Consider the following 15,645-nt stretch of genomic DNA (forward strand, 5'->3'; position numbering starts at 1 on the left):
TGAGAATGAGGATGGTGGTAGTGGTGATGTGTAGGACCTAAGCATGATGTGAATGATATGGGATAAGAAGTGGAGATTGTGCTGGTTTGGGATGGAGTTAATTTTCTTTATAGTAGCCAGTATGGGGCTGTGCTTTGGATTTGTGCTGGGAATAGTGTTGATAACAGAGGGATGTTTTTATTATCACTGGACAGTGCTTACACAGAGTCCAAGCTTCTCAACACCCCAGCAGTGAGGAAACTGGGGCTGCACAGGAAGCTAGGAAGGACAGCCAGGACAGCTGACCTCAGCTGACCAAAGGTGTATTCCAGACCACAGGGTGTCATGCTCAGCATATAAAACTGGGAGAAGAAGAAGGAAGCAAGGGGGACATTGGAATGATGGCATTTATCTTCTCCTGTCACTGTTAATGTGATGTAGACCTCCTTTCCTAACTGCCCATGGGAAGTGATGAATGAATTCCTTGTTTTGCTTTGCTCATGTGGGAGAATTTTGCCTTACCTATTCAACTGTTTTTATTTCAAACCACAAGTTTTCTCACTTTACTCTTCCAGTTCTCTCCCCCATCTCACTGAGGGGAAGTGTGTGAGTGGGTATGTGGTGCTTAGTTGCAAGCTGGGGTTAAAGCATATATAAGCTTTTTTTTTAAGCATAAAAACCTTTCTTTCACATGCAGTAAAACAAAGCTATTATCCCAAATGGGCTCCAGTTAATTTGCTTTTCTTGAAAATGAGTGTAGCTACAGTGTATTGCAGAAAAATAACCCCCCTTGTCTGTGTTTATGCATCTGGTATTTAAAAAACAATGCCAAAGCAGTTCATTTATTGTGATGCCCAAAATATCGAAGATGAGTACATTTCTGCTTCAGAGCAAGTGTTAATTATGTTTCAGGTTTTCCTGTGACAAAGATATAAAAAGTTTGATTTAGCCTTTTAAAAACCTCAGTGTTTGATGCCAGAAAATGTTGGTTAATTAACCTTCAGATTTCTGTGCTACATATGAGAATGCTTGGCTTATAAAATGATTCCATCATGTAAGAGCCTTAACTGCAGTGAACGACAAATTCAGAGGCTTGTTATGTCAGAAAGGAGGAGGAGGAACTTCTGTTTAGGTCTTGCCTTCAGAGGGAAAGGAAACACTGATAGTATCCCTGTAACCTTGCACTGATGAGCAGGCACCACATTGCTTTGGAAAGATTCATATTTGAGATCTGATGACTAAGTGGTGGTGGGCACAGCTGCTTTAGAATCAGAGATAAAGGAAAGAAGGAAAACAAATCCAGAACTGCTATGAGAAAATCTTGCTGACATGTAATGCTGTCAGAGCATTTATAAAGAACAGAAACCCTATTCAGTGTCATTCAGGTACGTGCTATATTGAATGAAATATTTATTATTGTAAATGCTGCCAAAGGTCTGCAATTGATAGTCTCTGGATTTATGAACAATAGCCTCTGCGAGAGAAATGAGATAGGTTAAATTATTGAGAGTATTAATTCTGGTTCCAGTGTGAATTTGTTCTTAAAGTCTATCAGTTTATGCAGATTAAGTGATCCTCCAATAGGCTTGGGGTTTTTAAATATGTGTGGATACAGAGAAAATGATGGAAGTTTGCTATATTTTAGGTCTTTGGCTTAAGAATCTTATTAGAATAGGATTGCTGCACTGAGAGCAGAAGGAGTATTTTGGAACATGCATGGTGTTTTAAGGTTTTTGGGAAATTTCACAAATAAATATACTAATAAAATGTAAATGCCTCTTCCAAGCATCATAGCAATTGGTATAACCTGATCCCAACCAAATTGGGGTTACTGGAGGTCTCTTGACTTGAAATTCCAACTCTCTCACTGATAAATGTCTCAGGTTTTGTTTTGACAGTTCTGAAGTAGTTTTCCCATTGAAGTTGGTGATATAGATTTGCACTCTTTTAATGAGATCTTCAGCTTTAAGAAGGATCTTCCTAATTAGACAATGAGATCCAAGCCTGTTTTTAAAGTTTGCTTTTGGCACTGCTAAAAGGTTTATTTAACAATAACTAAAGATTGGACAGCACATGTGTAAATCTTTATCAAACCCATCAAAACCTTTGCCTGAATGCTCATAAAAGACTTTTGGCTAGCAATGGCAAGAATAATCTGGTCTTTAATCTCACATGCTTTATAACTAAGGTTTTATTAGAGAAAATAAATTTCAGCCTGGAGAGAGGATGGGATAAACAGCAAATTGTGCAGTTTATACCTTGGACTGAATGGTAAATGTGCTATTTCTTTCTGGGAAAGGGTTCAGCCTTGTCATATGGAGAATGATGCACAATTACCATTTGTGTGTAGAGAAAGTTCTGATATGATTATAGGTGGCATGACAAACTGCTTTTGAGCAAGAAATCATTTACCATTTGCTTCTGATGTGCTCAGTGTTACCAGCAATGTGTTTCCTCATCCATATCCTTGAAATTCTTCGCTCATCTGTTGTCCCCACAAGAGGGGGAGTTCTAAGACTGGTGCTGTTAGTGAAGCAACAAATACATGTTGTATTTCTGATTTAAAGTTTGAAAACTTTTATCTGGTATTTGAGAACTTTATTAAAATTCTTCTTTCAGTTTGTGAACAAAGTTCAAGCACTTCTCTGTGGCTGTTCTCCTTTTTGCTTTCCTTTCTGAACTTTCCTGTACCTTTTAAAATAAGATGTATCTTGCACTTTGCAAACACAATGACTGTAACACAGCATTAGTGGAAGACAGCTGTAGTGTCTTCCTTGTCAGGCTGGTAACTCTGTGTGTAAGTGAACAGCTCAGCTTCCTCAGGCTTTCAAAGGAGAAATAACAATAAAAATTTTGGACCTGAAGGGATGGAAAAATCTGATGTTTCTTTTCACTTTATCTCCTCAGTGCTGTAAACCAGAACCAATAAATGGAGCTTCAAGTATTGCTGGAGAAAGTGGAAACACACTAACTATGTTATATAATTGAGAATTGTTTTGGCTGATAACCTGAAAAACTTCAAATATCACAGGAAGAAAATGCTCATAGTTTTAGAGGTGTTCTTAAAATGTTGTAACTGCAGAATTGTCTTCAAGAAGTCAGCTAATGTGAGTGTCTATGATGATGTTCTGATCAAGAATGGATTAAAATAAATTAATTAAAACAACTATAAATTAGTATATGATTATTAGTATATGATCTCTTTGAATACTCTTAGTTCTGGCTCGTGAATATTGGTTTAAAGGTAAAAGTAACAAAGAGCTTACAGTGACAAGAGATGGTGATCCAGGGGGCCGACCAGATTTTATATCCACTATTTTACTGTGCTCCTCTTCAGCTCTCTGCAGCATGCTTTTGCTAGCAGCAAGAAATATTCACATTACAGAGTTTACTGGTCTATTATTTGAGAGACAGAACATAAGCTCAGCAGGCAGAAATTCCAGAATATTTTCTCAGATTTCATTCTAATAAGACTAGGAGGGCATTACAATTCTGTCTTAATTAGTATGTTAGACAAATGTCCATCTGTGAGAATCATTAACAAAATTCCAGCTGACTCATCTGAGACAGGGTTTTACTCACAATAAAAGGCAGGTTTTCATGTCTAGGTTAATGATGAGACAAATCTAGAACAGCTTGCTTTGTTTAAGGGACTAAAACATATGCACAAACTTTTGTTACCTGTGGATTGTGCTAAACATATCAGACCTGGGATTTCATGCAGCATTATAAGAGTGTTTCACAGCTTGAAAGGCAGGAATAAGCAATTCCTTGGTTTTTGTGCTCTTTCAGTGAATTAGTGATGGTGGAAAAAAGTAAGGGCATGATGACTCTTATTAGGTTCTTTTAAGTCATCAAAAATCAGGTATCAAAAAATTGCATTGAAAAAGCTTCATTTTAAAGAAGTTAGAATAAAATTGCAGAGACAAAGATATTTAGTCTTGAATTTGCTGTTAATGTGAAGAGGCATAAACAAATTAATACAATTGGAATAGTGTTTTACAGAAGTTCCAGTAAGAAAATCAATTTAATATAGCTAAAACCAGATAAGCAGCCAGAGGAGTTCTGCATTTCGTACATAATCAGACATAGATTTCATTTCCATGCCATCATAGAAAAGATTGTTTATTCAAGTCTTATGACTAAAACCACAAAAGTTTTACACTTTTTATTTACTCTTTGGCTGCCTAAATTAATCCTACAGCATGAATCATTTGCATTGTGAAGAGGCTATCTGGAAAAAAACCATCATAAATAACACCATTTTATCTGGGGGAGGAGAAAATACAATAAGACATATTGCAAATTGGTCTGACAGGAAAAAAGTCCACTGCTTTTTCTTCACTCTTTAGGTCACTGAGAGCTGAAAAAATTATTCCCTGACAGCATTTCTGCAAGCAAGGTTTTCCTTTGCCAAAAAACTCCTTTGGTTATCTCCATTGCTTCTCAGCCTCACAAAGCAGGAGGTTATTTGAGGAGCCTGAGGCATAGCGTGCTCATGGGAAAGCCAATGTCTGCTTAGCCAGGAGCAATGAATCCTGCATCTCCTGGCACAGATGCCAAACAGAACCTCCCACCCTGTCTTTTGGAGCTCTGGCAGGTCAGAGCTGCCGGGGTGGTAGAGCGTGAACTGCAGAAATTGATGAGTTCCCATCGTTTGGGGATGTGTCCCACTTGTCTGCCCAACATCAGACTTGTTGCCTATAGATTGCCAGGGGTTTTAAGGGGCAGTAATGACTCTTCTGTGCATTGGCAAAAGGACTTTTAATCTTTTCCCTGGTCTTTATGCCTAGTGAAGAGCAGCTGCTACCAGGGAAAGTCTCATCTTTGTTTTCATCAAAAATGAGATAGTATCTCCTCTGAGAGTGTAGGATTTTTCAATTCCTGCTCTGTCCCTATTGCCTGGTTTACTTGTTTTTCTTCACATATTGACTGTTTTTAGCCACCATCACTTTCCTCTCAAATTTCTGCCTGGCATGAGCGTGTTGCTGCAGGCTCTGCTCACTTCATGCTGCTGTATATCCTGACAGACCTCAGTGGGGAAACTGCTGTGGGAAAAGGGAATAAATGAGGTGGAATTTCAGTCCCCAATTTATTTATAATACAAGAGCTGTTGATTTGTTGTAAGAGTAAAGAGGAGGAACTTGAATAAAAAAAAATCTCAGCCCTGGTGCCAGCTCATGTCTATACCCTGCCAATAACAGAGACAGTTTTTGAGAAACCCTCTAAGCTGTGTAAAAGTTCCACTGGGCAAAATGAGACATTTTATCCATATGCTTTTTCCCTTGGTGAGGGCAGAGGATTGAGCATGGCACTCTGCTTCTCAGCAGACTGGAGTGATGCAGCATCTTTGATGGTGATGTGGGCAGTGGGGTCCAGGGCCCCCTGAGCAAGTTTGCTGATGACACCAAGCTCTGTGGTACAGTCTCTGCTATGGTGCAGTCTCTGCTCTGCCCTTGTGAAAGCCCCTCTGGAGTGCTGCATCCATCTCTGGGACCCTCAGCACAAAAAAGATGAATAACATAAGATTCAGTGAGTCCAGAGGAGGCCATGAAATTTGTCAGAGGGCTGGAGCACATCTCATATGAACACAGGCTGAGAGAGCTGGGGTTGTTCACACTGGAGAGGAGAAAGCTTTGGTACTTCCAGTGCCTAATGGGGCTCCAAGAGAGCTGAAGAGAGAGTTTTTACCAGGATCTGTAATGATAGAACAAGACAGAATGGCTTCAAACTGAAAGAGAGGAAGTTTAGATTGCATATTAGGAAGAAATTCTTTACTATGAGGGTGGTGAGCCACTGGCACAGATTTTCCAGAGAAACTGTGGATGCCCCATCCCTGGGAGTGTTCAAAACCAGGTTGGATTGAGTTCTGAGCAGCCTGGTCTCATGGAATGTGTCCCTGCCCGTGGCTGGGGGGCTTGAAATTAGGTGATCTTCAAGGTCCCTTCCAACCCAAGCCATTCACAGACTCAGTTATATTTCTGTGAATATACTTTTTGCAAATGACCAGAAAGAAATGGAGTGGAGGAAGGCACATGTACATTTGTTCTGGGACGCTGTCATTAAGAGAGAAATCTTGAAGGAAAGCTTGAAGGAATTAATTGAAGAAATTAATTCCTCCTGGATCCAAGGAGCAGGTGTATTCCATGCTGTTGGGACAAGCTGTGGTGTGGCAATCAAAACAAGAATAATTTTTTTAGAATCAGCTTCCCTAATTGGCATGTGCTGAGAGATCCAAGTGTGCTTCAGAGATGCTGGACGCAGATGGACATCCCAGATCTGTGAAAATCTAAATCCCCATGCTCCTCTTCCCTGCCCTTGCTTGTATCAGAGGAGATACTTTTTTCTTTTTTAATAATGAAACTCTTACTGGAAAAGGTTATTATCCTTTGTACTGGCCTCTGCCATGATACTGCTGCTGATTGAAGCATGATAACAAAATCCTCAGATAGATCCTTGTAATTATAATTTGTGTAATAGTTTAAACAGATATTTCTTTTCTAATGGAGCACACTAAAACTTTCATGCTGAAATGCAAATAATCTTTTGGACCATAAACTCCACACAGTACTTTGAAATAATTACATGGAGAGTAAAGGAGCTGAAGTTTCTCATTTTGCATTTGTATTCTCGAGCAGGACAGTGGCTTTTCATTTCTGGTGTCTGAAACCCTAGGTCTATGAAACATACTTAAGAGATGCAAATCATAGAAGGCTTAAATACACTCTCAGATCTGGTAACATTTTAATGGTCCACAAATTTAAAGGCTAAAAACTAGTAAAGTCAACCTTAAATTTAGTTTGAACTGAGTTCTGAAAATATTTTTTAGTAATGGGAAGGGAGATCTAGAGAGCAACTTATCAAGCATCCTGCTCAAAGTGAGTCTTTTTAAAAAATCTTTCAAAGATAGGGATTACACAGCCTTTCTGGGTATCCTGTTCCTGGACTGAATTCTCACTGTGAAGAATTTTTCCCATGTTCTACTGGGATTTCCCTTGCTCTGGCATGTGACTGTGAGCTCCTGACTTGTGCACTTTCTGTAAAAAGAGTCTGGATTCCTTGTGTTTGTAACTCCACTTCAGGGGGTAGAAGACCAAAGTTGTTTACTCCTCTAGTGGAACAAATCCAGTTCCTTTGCTGCCCCCATGTCATATCCATTGAGCTCTGAAATGTATTTATGAATGTTTGGAATAATCTAGGAGTTGCCAGTGTTCTGAGTAACTTAAAGGCTAACATAGACTAAAGAGTGCTCATTTTGCTTGTTTCAAAGTACTTTTTCCTGTGTGATTTTGAGCTGCACGATTTTATTTAGAGTAGATCTTGATGTCATTGGGGGCAGGTTATTAATTTTGGAGGAATGAGCACAATATCTGAAGTTTGGACAGATAGCTGTGTTTGCATTTTGCTTCCCTGTCTCTCCCCTGCTTGTTGCATCCAGTGCTTCTCAGGTAATAATAAACTTGTTTACTTGCCTCCCTTCTGTTGGCAATATCTGGCCCTGCTGTGTTTAATGAGTAATAAGTTTGTCACAAAACCTGAAGCACAAGTATCATACGCATCAGGAATGACTTTCCTTTAATAATCACTTTTCCAGGAGATGATTCAGTTTATTGTTGTAGGGAGCTGTGTAAAGTGTAACTTAACAGAATATTAATAGAATGCTCTGTGAGATAACTGAGGATATTTGGCTGTGGGGTGGTGGAATGCAACACTTGCTGAATCACCTCTATTAAACCCAAAGTCTCAATGATTGCACTTTAGTCTAAGCTTAGCAGAGAAAAAGGTCATCTTGATTCTCTATTGCAAAAAATTTGTACTCTAAATGTATATAAAATGCTAAGCACTTTGTAGTGTATGTTGATGGAAGGGTGCCTGAGAACATCCATCACTCCCTTGCTTTTTGAAGTGTTGTATTTTTCTAGGAAAAGTTATTGTACTATGTTCCCAAGCAGGCTCCCTACCCTCTCTACCTATTTTTCCCCTTTCCAAAACTAAAAAAAAAAAACCACCAAACAAACATAAAACTAAAAAAAAAAAAAACCAAAACAACTTAATTTGGTTTTTTTTTCCACAAGGCTTTTAAAGAGGTACTTGGTATAGGCAATGTGCAAGAAGAGGTTTTCAAGTTTGTTGAAATACGTCAGCTGGCTTAATTATTTACCCATGTGTCTGACTGTGACATCTAAACCAGTCCTTGTGCCTCATCTGGCATGCCTTGCATGGTGACTCAAGATACATTCAGTTGTTATAGAGTTATTCAAAGACAAAAAAACCTAAATTTTTTGGTTTTGGTCCTTTTTTTTTTGTTTTCTTTTTTTGGTGGAGAACATTAATAACATTTGTTTTTTCCTGACCGCCTCATGGATAGTGGTGTCATCCTCAGGGTACTGGAGCTGATGAAGCTGCTTTGTGTCAGAAGTGAATCCTGCCTGTAGTGTCTTAGATTTGTGAATGGTAAGTGTTACTCGAGGAACTGGCCAGAATGGCTGTTGTTTACTTATAATGGCATTTCAGTTGTTGAATATCTCGCTGAGCTAAACTGACTTCGGTGGATTTAAACATTTGCAGGCTCCCAGGAGACTTGAATATAAAAATAATAGGCACCTGTTTTGTTTCTGTGTCTGGTACAGATCTAGTGAAGAGCTGACAGACTGCATCTAAATAATGTATTTTATCATTGAATCTTGCTTTTAAAATTTATTTTCAGAGGAAGAGGGAGTGTTGGGACAGGAGTTCACTTTAGGAAGTAGCTAATTTCTGTTTAATGTTTAGGAAGTAGCTGTTTCTGTTTAGTGTTTAAAATATGAGGACATTATACCAGGATGGAACAAATTTATTAACCTATTGCGCTACTTATTGTAATTCTTGTATTAAATGTGGTTGTGCTTCCTTCTGAGGTGTTTGTGGAGTTTTCCTCAAGTGTCAGACCTTGAGATCTGTTTCCCTCAGTCTTCAGTTCTTTAAGCCACACAACTTCACAGGCCAGCAGCCAATCTTTAGGACTTTCTGAGCAGTTTCATTTTATTTGTGAGGTTCTGGGATTCCCATTTTAAATTGTGTGGGTGTAAAGAAATGTGATCAATGAGATCTCATGCAGATCCATAGTCTATGTGGCTAGACTATTTCTGCTACCCAAGTTAATGATCTCAGGTCAATACTGTTATTTTTTCACTACATTACAGCCTGCTGAAGATGATGAGTGCAGTTTTCTTTAACCTGCTGGACCCCAGAGTCTCCTTTTTTTTGTAAATAATTTATAAGCAGTTTTTCAGGAAGGCTGTACTGACTTCTTATGCTTGTGTGAACTCTTCCCCTAAAACAAGCTTCACTCTTGCTGCTGGTAACATTTGTGTATGTTTCTAAATGCTGTGTGTTGCCCTTTGGAGACAATATCTCCTCTGCTAAGCACACACACAGTAGTGGATTTCCTCTGCAGAAAAACATGACTCAAATCTCAGCTGATTCCTGTTCATAAAATCCCGTAGTAGCAGCTCTGTGTTCTCCCTGCTTCTACAGTGTGCAGGCATTTATTTGCTAAATGCTGAGGGAAACCACACAGCCAGTTTTTCAGTTTTGGCACAGCAGAATGTCTCTAGCTGACTGTAACACAGATGTTGCTGTGATGCTGCTCAGGTCCTTCCTTCCAAAGGCTTTGGGGTTCCCCTGTGCTCTGTGCCCTTCCAAAGGGGACAGAGGGGCAAAGTAAGCACAGACAGCTTTTGTTGGGCATTCCAGATTCTCTGGCAGAATTTGGAATTGCCCATGCTCCTCCTGGGTACCTGCAGCCTCTGAGACTGCAAGGGGAATACAGCTTTGCTTATCCTGACTCTTTAAATGTGTGCTGAATCCAGTGAGCTCATTGGGCTCGCTCGAAGTAACCCCTGAAAATAATCCTAATTTTTTTTTTTTGTTCCATCATTTCCTTCTAAGAAATTACCCACCCCATAATCTGGAAGCAAAAGCACCTTTGGGTTTATCAGCGGTTTTTTTGCAGTGAAGTTTGCATGATGCCTGGTTTTTCCTGGAGGAGGTGGCTGTGAAGCATCTGGTGGGGGCAGATGAAGTGTGTGGGTTGTGTGAGGGCTGAGGTCAGAATCCCCTGCTTTGGCTGCTCTGGAGTTCCAGTCCAAGAACTGCTGGACACAAACAGCTGCTGAGATGTCTCATTTTCCTGTTTCCCACAAAGGAAAAAACAGCAGCTGGGTCTAAAGTGCCTGAGCTGATTTAAATGAGTTTCTGGTTATTTCTACACATATCTTCTGTTTCATCACCAGAGTGCAGAGTGAGGAAGAAGGAAGGACTCCCAACTATCCATTTTAGTCAAAAAGACTATTTCTTACATTTCTGTTAATGCTTCTACTCTGTCCTCACCCTAAAGGAGAAAAATGTATCAATGCCCCAGGGTGGCATATTAGAAATGCCATGGGGCTGAGAGCTTTGGGGACAGGGAGGTTGCTGGTACTTCAACAAACCCATGCTTGACTCCTCCTCATCTTGCCATGTGAGGAAAAAAAAAGGTAAGAACATTTAGCATCTATACCTTGGCCACTTGTGGAATAGCAAAGCTGAGGGTGAATGTTGAGTTATCCTGTGGTTTCTCATGTTAGGATCTTATTACCATATGTAAAAGTACATTGTAATATCAGTTCAGGGGGCTGAAACCTGCTGTTTTGGATACAGAATTGTTCTGAATTGCAAACTAGGTCTGTCTTCAGAGCTGGAATGAACTGCGGATGAAACTCTTAGTGAAAAATAAAGAACAAAGGTTTTTAATGCTACAGTAAAATGATACTTCTAGGACAGGGGTCTGTCTCAGGAGGATAATTTTGGCAGGTTTTTATTTTCTTTTCAAAATTCTTTTCTCTCTTAAATAATTTGTATATGCCTAAATCTGACAAAGAGTAATTACTGGGGGCAATTTAAGGTCTTTGTTTTGATAGTTGAGTGAGATGGGAGAAAGGGCAGCGGGTAGCTGGGATGAGGATGAAGAGTTGCTGGGACTTATAAAACTTCTGGACTTTATGAAATCACTAGAGTTTTGTTGTCAGCTTTGGAAATATCTGCATTTTATGACTTCTACTTTTCTAATGGCTCTGTTCAGAGCTGCCATGCCCAGGGACCTCTCAGTGATGAAGGTGCACCTTGCTGACATCCACTGCCTGCCTGCCTCCCCTGTGTAGAGGGATGTGCAGTGGAGTTCTGGAACTGGAAGGTGTAGGGAGGGGGGATATGCATGTGTGTGTGTTCATCTGTTTTCAAAATATCTGCTGCTGCATGTTTGTGATGGAAAAGGGAAGCACCCTGAAGTACAAGGCTGAAAACTGTAGTGCAGTTAACAGCAGGAGATGGTGAGTTGTTGTAAAGAGAATTGATTTCTCCTCCATAGCTGTGGACCTTGGGGTAATCTGATCTCCGATAGAGAGCAGATTTACCCTGGTTGTAACTCCTGGTAAGATCCAAGTTGTCACCTTCATCTTTGTTTCAAGCAGACCTCAAATAGTTTTGTTCTTAAAATTATTATTATTATTTTTAAGGGAGTCTGAACTCAGTGTGTGTTTTAGCTTTTATTTTTCAGGATATTCTAGAAAGCTTTCTTTTTCTTAAAGGTTGTAAATTTGTGCATTGACTATTTAAGTGCATTTTATATGTAATCTGTTTTCACAAGATGTTATGTTTTCTGGTTTACTGGTTCCTTTTTTCTTTTATAGAAAAGACTCAATGAAGAGCTTTTTTATTTTTTAATTATTATTTTTTTATTTTTTATTGTCGTAGGATGAATATTTAAACAGCATTCTTCAATCTTGCTTCAAAATGTCCCTGTGCACATCTTCTCACAAGGACTTTTCTCAGTTGCTTCCACTTCAGGATATTGGCTGCAATAAAGCAGAAATTAAAAATTCACCTGCTGGTGTCATCTCTCCACTCCCTTACAACTGCAATCAGTCCACGCTGACAGCAGAGCACAGCCCACTCTACATTCCCTCATCCTTCATGGAAAACAGGCACGAATATTCCACCATGGCGTTCTGCAGCCCTGCTATGGTCAATTACAACATTGGCAGCAATTTTGGGGACGCGGAGGGTGTGACTGTGAGGCAAACCTCCAGCCCCAGTGCCCTGTGGGCTGCTCCTGGCCACCTGTCCCCGCTGAGCCTGCACTGCCAGTCCTCTCTGCTGTACCCAGAGCAGCCCAAGAGCCTCTGGTGTGAGGCTCGCCCCATGGAGCCAGTGCTGCCCGGGAGCAGGTCAGTGCTGCTTCTTCTTTCCAACTTGCCTGAGTATTATTTACAGCTTCCTTAGCTCAAGTCTTTTCTTTTTACATTCGAATTAAAGTGTTGGTCCCTCTGAAAAACAAAACGATGCAAAAAGTAACTCCACTCGACACCAAGTCACTCAGGGGGTGTGCGTGTGTGTGTGTTTGTTTTTAATGCAACTTCTAAAATTAGGGTTTTTTTCAATATCTCCTTAGAGTACTATACACCAACACAGAGCATTACAAATACCTTCAGTGTGGGAGCAGTTTACATTGTGCAAATAAAAGTCCAAGACAGCTAGGTACTATTTTGTGTAACAAAATTAATTCTGCTCTGTCAGATTAAGTCATTTGAGTGAAAGAGGGAAATGTTAATTCTTTTTGCCTTTTCATATAATATTGAGTTAATTTTTACCCAGATTATTTTTTTTTTACTGCTTCTAAGAGATGTGAAGGCTTTTTGTTAACTTGAAATCCAAGGGAAATGTTTTCTTTGCTTTTTGGCTTTAGTATAAGCAGCCACACAGCAGCATGCAGGACATTAAAAGGGGGCTGCTGCTGAAAAAGCCTGACTTTGTTTCTTGCTGCTGTTCCCAACTGACTTCATAAAGTTGTGAAGAGCAGAGTCACAGGCTAAATTTTCAGCTGACAAGAAAGTCTGTTTGCAAAAGCACATTCTTGTTCTGCACGTTTACTCATATTGCAAACCCAAATCAGTGTCTGGATCATCAGCTGATGAAATTGCTCCATTCTTGGGCACAGCACTAGCTGGGTGGATAAAAGCTCAGAGTCTGCAGGTGCTGTTCCTGCTTCAGCAGCTGGATGTTTATTCATAGGCCTCCTTATTTAACTTCAGCAGTCATTTGGAGTATGAAAAATAGTGCGTCCTGGTAACAGTTTTAGTTCAATAGCTAATAAAGGATTTGTGCTATTTTTGAGACTACCCACACTCCTTCTGCAATGGGTGGGCTTTATGGAGTGCAAATATGCTTTCAGTGTAGGTGTGTGGATTGGGAAAGACTCTTTGGGTAGCACTGACATACAGAAGAATTCCCCAAGCAGCTTTGATGCGAACAGGGGTAATCCAAACTCTTTCCCCTTTGGTTACGGGTCCAAAACTTTGACAGCCCTGAGAAGGTTAGGGTTTGAAGCTGTCCAGATGTTGGGACAGCAGCTGGAATAACCCAGGCAGCAAGAGCACCCTGTCTGATGCTCTGCAGTGCCCACTGTACAACAGACAGAAGGGAAGCCAAACCTGTCCCCTGGAGTTTAAATAAATAAGTCATCAGCTATTTGTATGGATATATAAGGACTATTTCTCATGCAGCTGATCATGACCTAACTTAGAGAATCAAGAAATTCTGGAGTATAACCTCTTCTTCACAGACTGGTTTGAATTGAAAGGTGTCTTAAAGACCATCTAGTTCCAACCCCTCTGCCATGGACAGGGACATCTTCCCCTAAACTGTGTTGCTCAGAGTAGGATGACCAGGAGAAAATCAGTGACTTATTACTTTAAGCGAAGTCTTAATTCCTTTTTAGAAAGCTAGTATTTGTATCTAGAAACCACCGTCATAAAATAGAAAAGAGTACTAGGAGGTGTAAAGTGATAAATCTTTCACTATGTGGTTCCTCGGTAGTCACCAGGCTACATCCCCTGTTTTATCCCCTGTTTTCCTGCATCCTTTGGTGCAGGAGCATGGTGGGCATCCATCCAACCACTTCCAGCTCACCTGCAGGACCTGGCAGCTCATTCCTGTGCTGAGCATCCTGGGGTGCCCCAGTCCTACAGCAGCTGGGATGTGGTCTCTACCCACATGTGGGGCTGCCCTCTTTGGGTTGCCCTGTGTGTGGAAATGCTGAGTGTTGGGATATGGGATGTTTACCTGGAAGCCCTGACTGTTTGCAAGGTCTGTATCCCTCACAAATTGATGGGGTTTGAGCCTCCTGGTGTGAGGCTCTGATGCTGCTTGGGCCACAGCAGGAATTTGTTCCAGATGGTTCTGCTGCATGCAGGCTGCTTGCCACAAGTCTGAGGCAGCGTTGCAGCTTGCTTGTGTGCAGGGTGGCTGTTGTTAAACTCTTAAGCAAGGAGAGGAAAAGTGCTTTTTAAATACACTTGGCATGACTAGGAGGAAAAACCTGACAATCCTCACTGAGATGTTGTGTGAGTTTTTTCTTTATTTTAATCCATAATCTCAATGCTTTATCAAGGACATTGTTTTCCACAGTGTATCAATCAGCCACAGAGAGCCTCTCCAGCTGATTTTGAGCCTCTTCTGACCCTCACAGTTGGATAACATTTCCCAAGTAAACCTTTAAAATATACCTCTTTTACTTTTAACACCAAATCACTTTTGCTTCCAAATACAGGGAAGGAAAAGGAATGCTCTTTCCTCCTTTCATTAGCAGCATTTTAGACATGTGTGATACAGCCCCTCTACTCCTGGGGAGAATTCTCCCACACTGATGTTCCCAGCATGGCAGAGAGGGAAATAACTCAGTGATTCACCAACCCATTAATGAGGTGTGTGTGTAATCAAAGACCGAGTTTATTAAATACTTACACTCCTCTGCCTTCCTGTATCTGAATGAATTAACATTAAAAAAAACCCAAAAAACAAAAAACTCTGTAACTTAATTGTACAACAAATATCTGAATTTTTCTGCTTTGAAACTTGCTCTGAGAACCACCTTTTTCCTCCTGTCCAAATTTTTTCCCAGTAAATTGGAGCACGTTCTCCCCAAAAACTTATCAACTTGATGATTTTCACTTGGCATGTGGGTATGTTTGTCCTTACCTCCTGTCAGGAAACCAGCACAAAATCTACTTTGAATATATTAGTTAAAGCCTCTTTGACAGCACTTTCAGCATGTTTCCACTGTTCTGTTTAAACTTGCCCTTGTTCTGTTAAAGTTATAAACCATGCTACCTGCTGTCTTATCCCAAGTGATTTTTCTTCTCCTCCTTAATCCTTCTGGAAGGTTGGATGAAGAAAATTCTAGAGTTCCTAAGTTCTGCCTCTATGCTTAAGTTTATACATGTAAGTTGACGACATACCAGTCATTTTCTCAAACTCTGAGCTGCTCAGAGTTTACACATTACACTATTTTCTGTGTCTAGAAATTGTATTGACCCTGAAAGCACAATGTGCAAAACCCACCAAAAAAGGAGGTCCATAAAAAAAGGATACAATGGATGTACTTCCTATACCTAAACCAAATGTTACTGACAATCTAAGCCCCTTTCCTCTTGTGTTTGGATCTTGGTGTCAGGAATGGGCTGTTTTTTTATACTTTTTCCTGTTTTAATTTTAATCTCTTCATGAAGAATAGTTCCTGTATGTTGGAGTTATTTGCAACACTTCAGGGATGTCTATATCTTACTAATTTATATAGAGCAATGATTTCTT

General features: G+C 40.1%; 1 protein-coding gene across 2 annotated transcripts in view; it reads left to right on the forward strand.

Moving 5' to 3' along the window:
- Positions 1-1,135: 1,135 nt before the first annotated feature.
- Positions 1,136-15,645, forward strand: part of ESR2 (estrogen receptor 2) — a 41,212-nt gene continuing 26,702 nt past the window's right edge. The window contains exons 1-2 of one of the 2 annotated variants that reach the window (XM_030275146.4): positions 1,136-1,364; positions 11,752-12,224. In XM_030275146.4, the coding sequence (XP_030131006.4) occupies positions 11,791-12,224 (434 nt within the window). In that variant the 5' untranslated portion in view covers positions 1,136-1,364; positions 11,752-11,790. Of the gene's footprint in view, positions 1,365-8,168; positions 8,434-11,751; positions 12,225-15,645 lie in introns of those variants that run through there. The other variant, XM_030275145.4, reaches the window with a different exon arrangement.

Source organism: Taeniopygia guttata, chromosome 5 (assembly GCF_048771995.1).
Source record: "Taeniopygia guttata chromosome 5, bTaeGut7.mat, whole genome shotgun sequence".
In the NCBI taxonomy this organism is placed as follows: Eukaryota; Metazoa; Chordata; class Aves; order Passeriformes; family Estrildidae; genus Taeniopygia; species Taeniopygia guttata.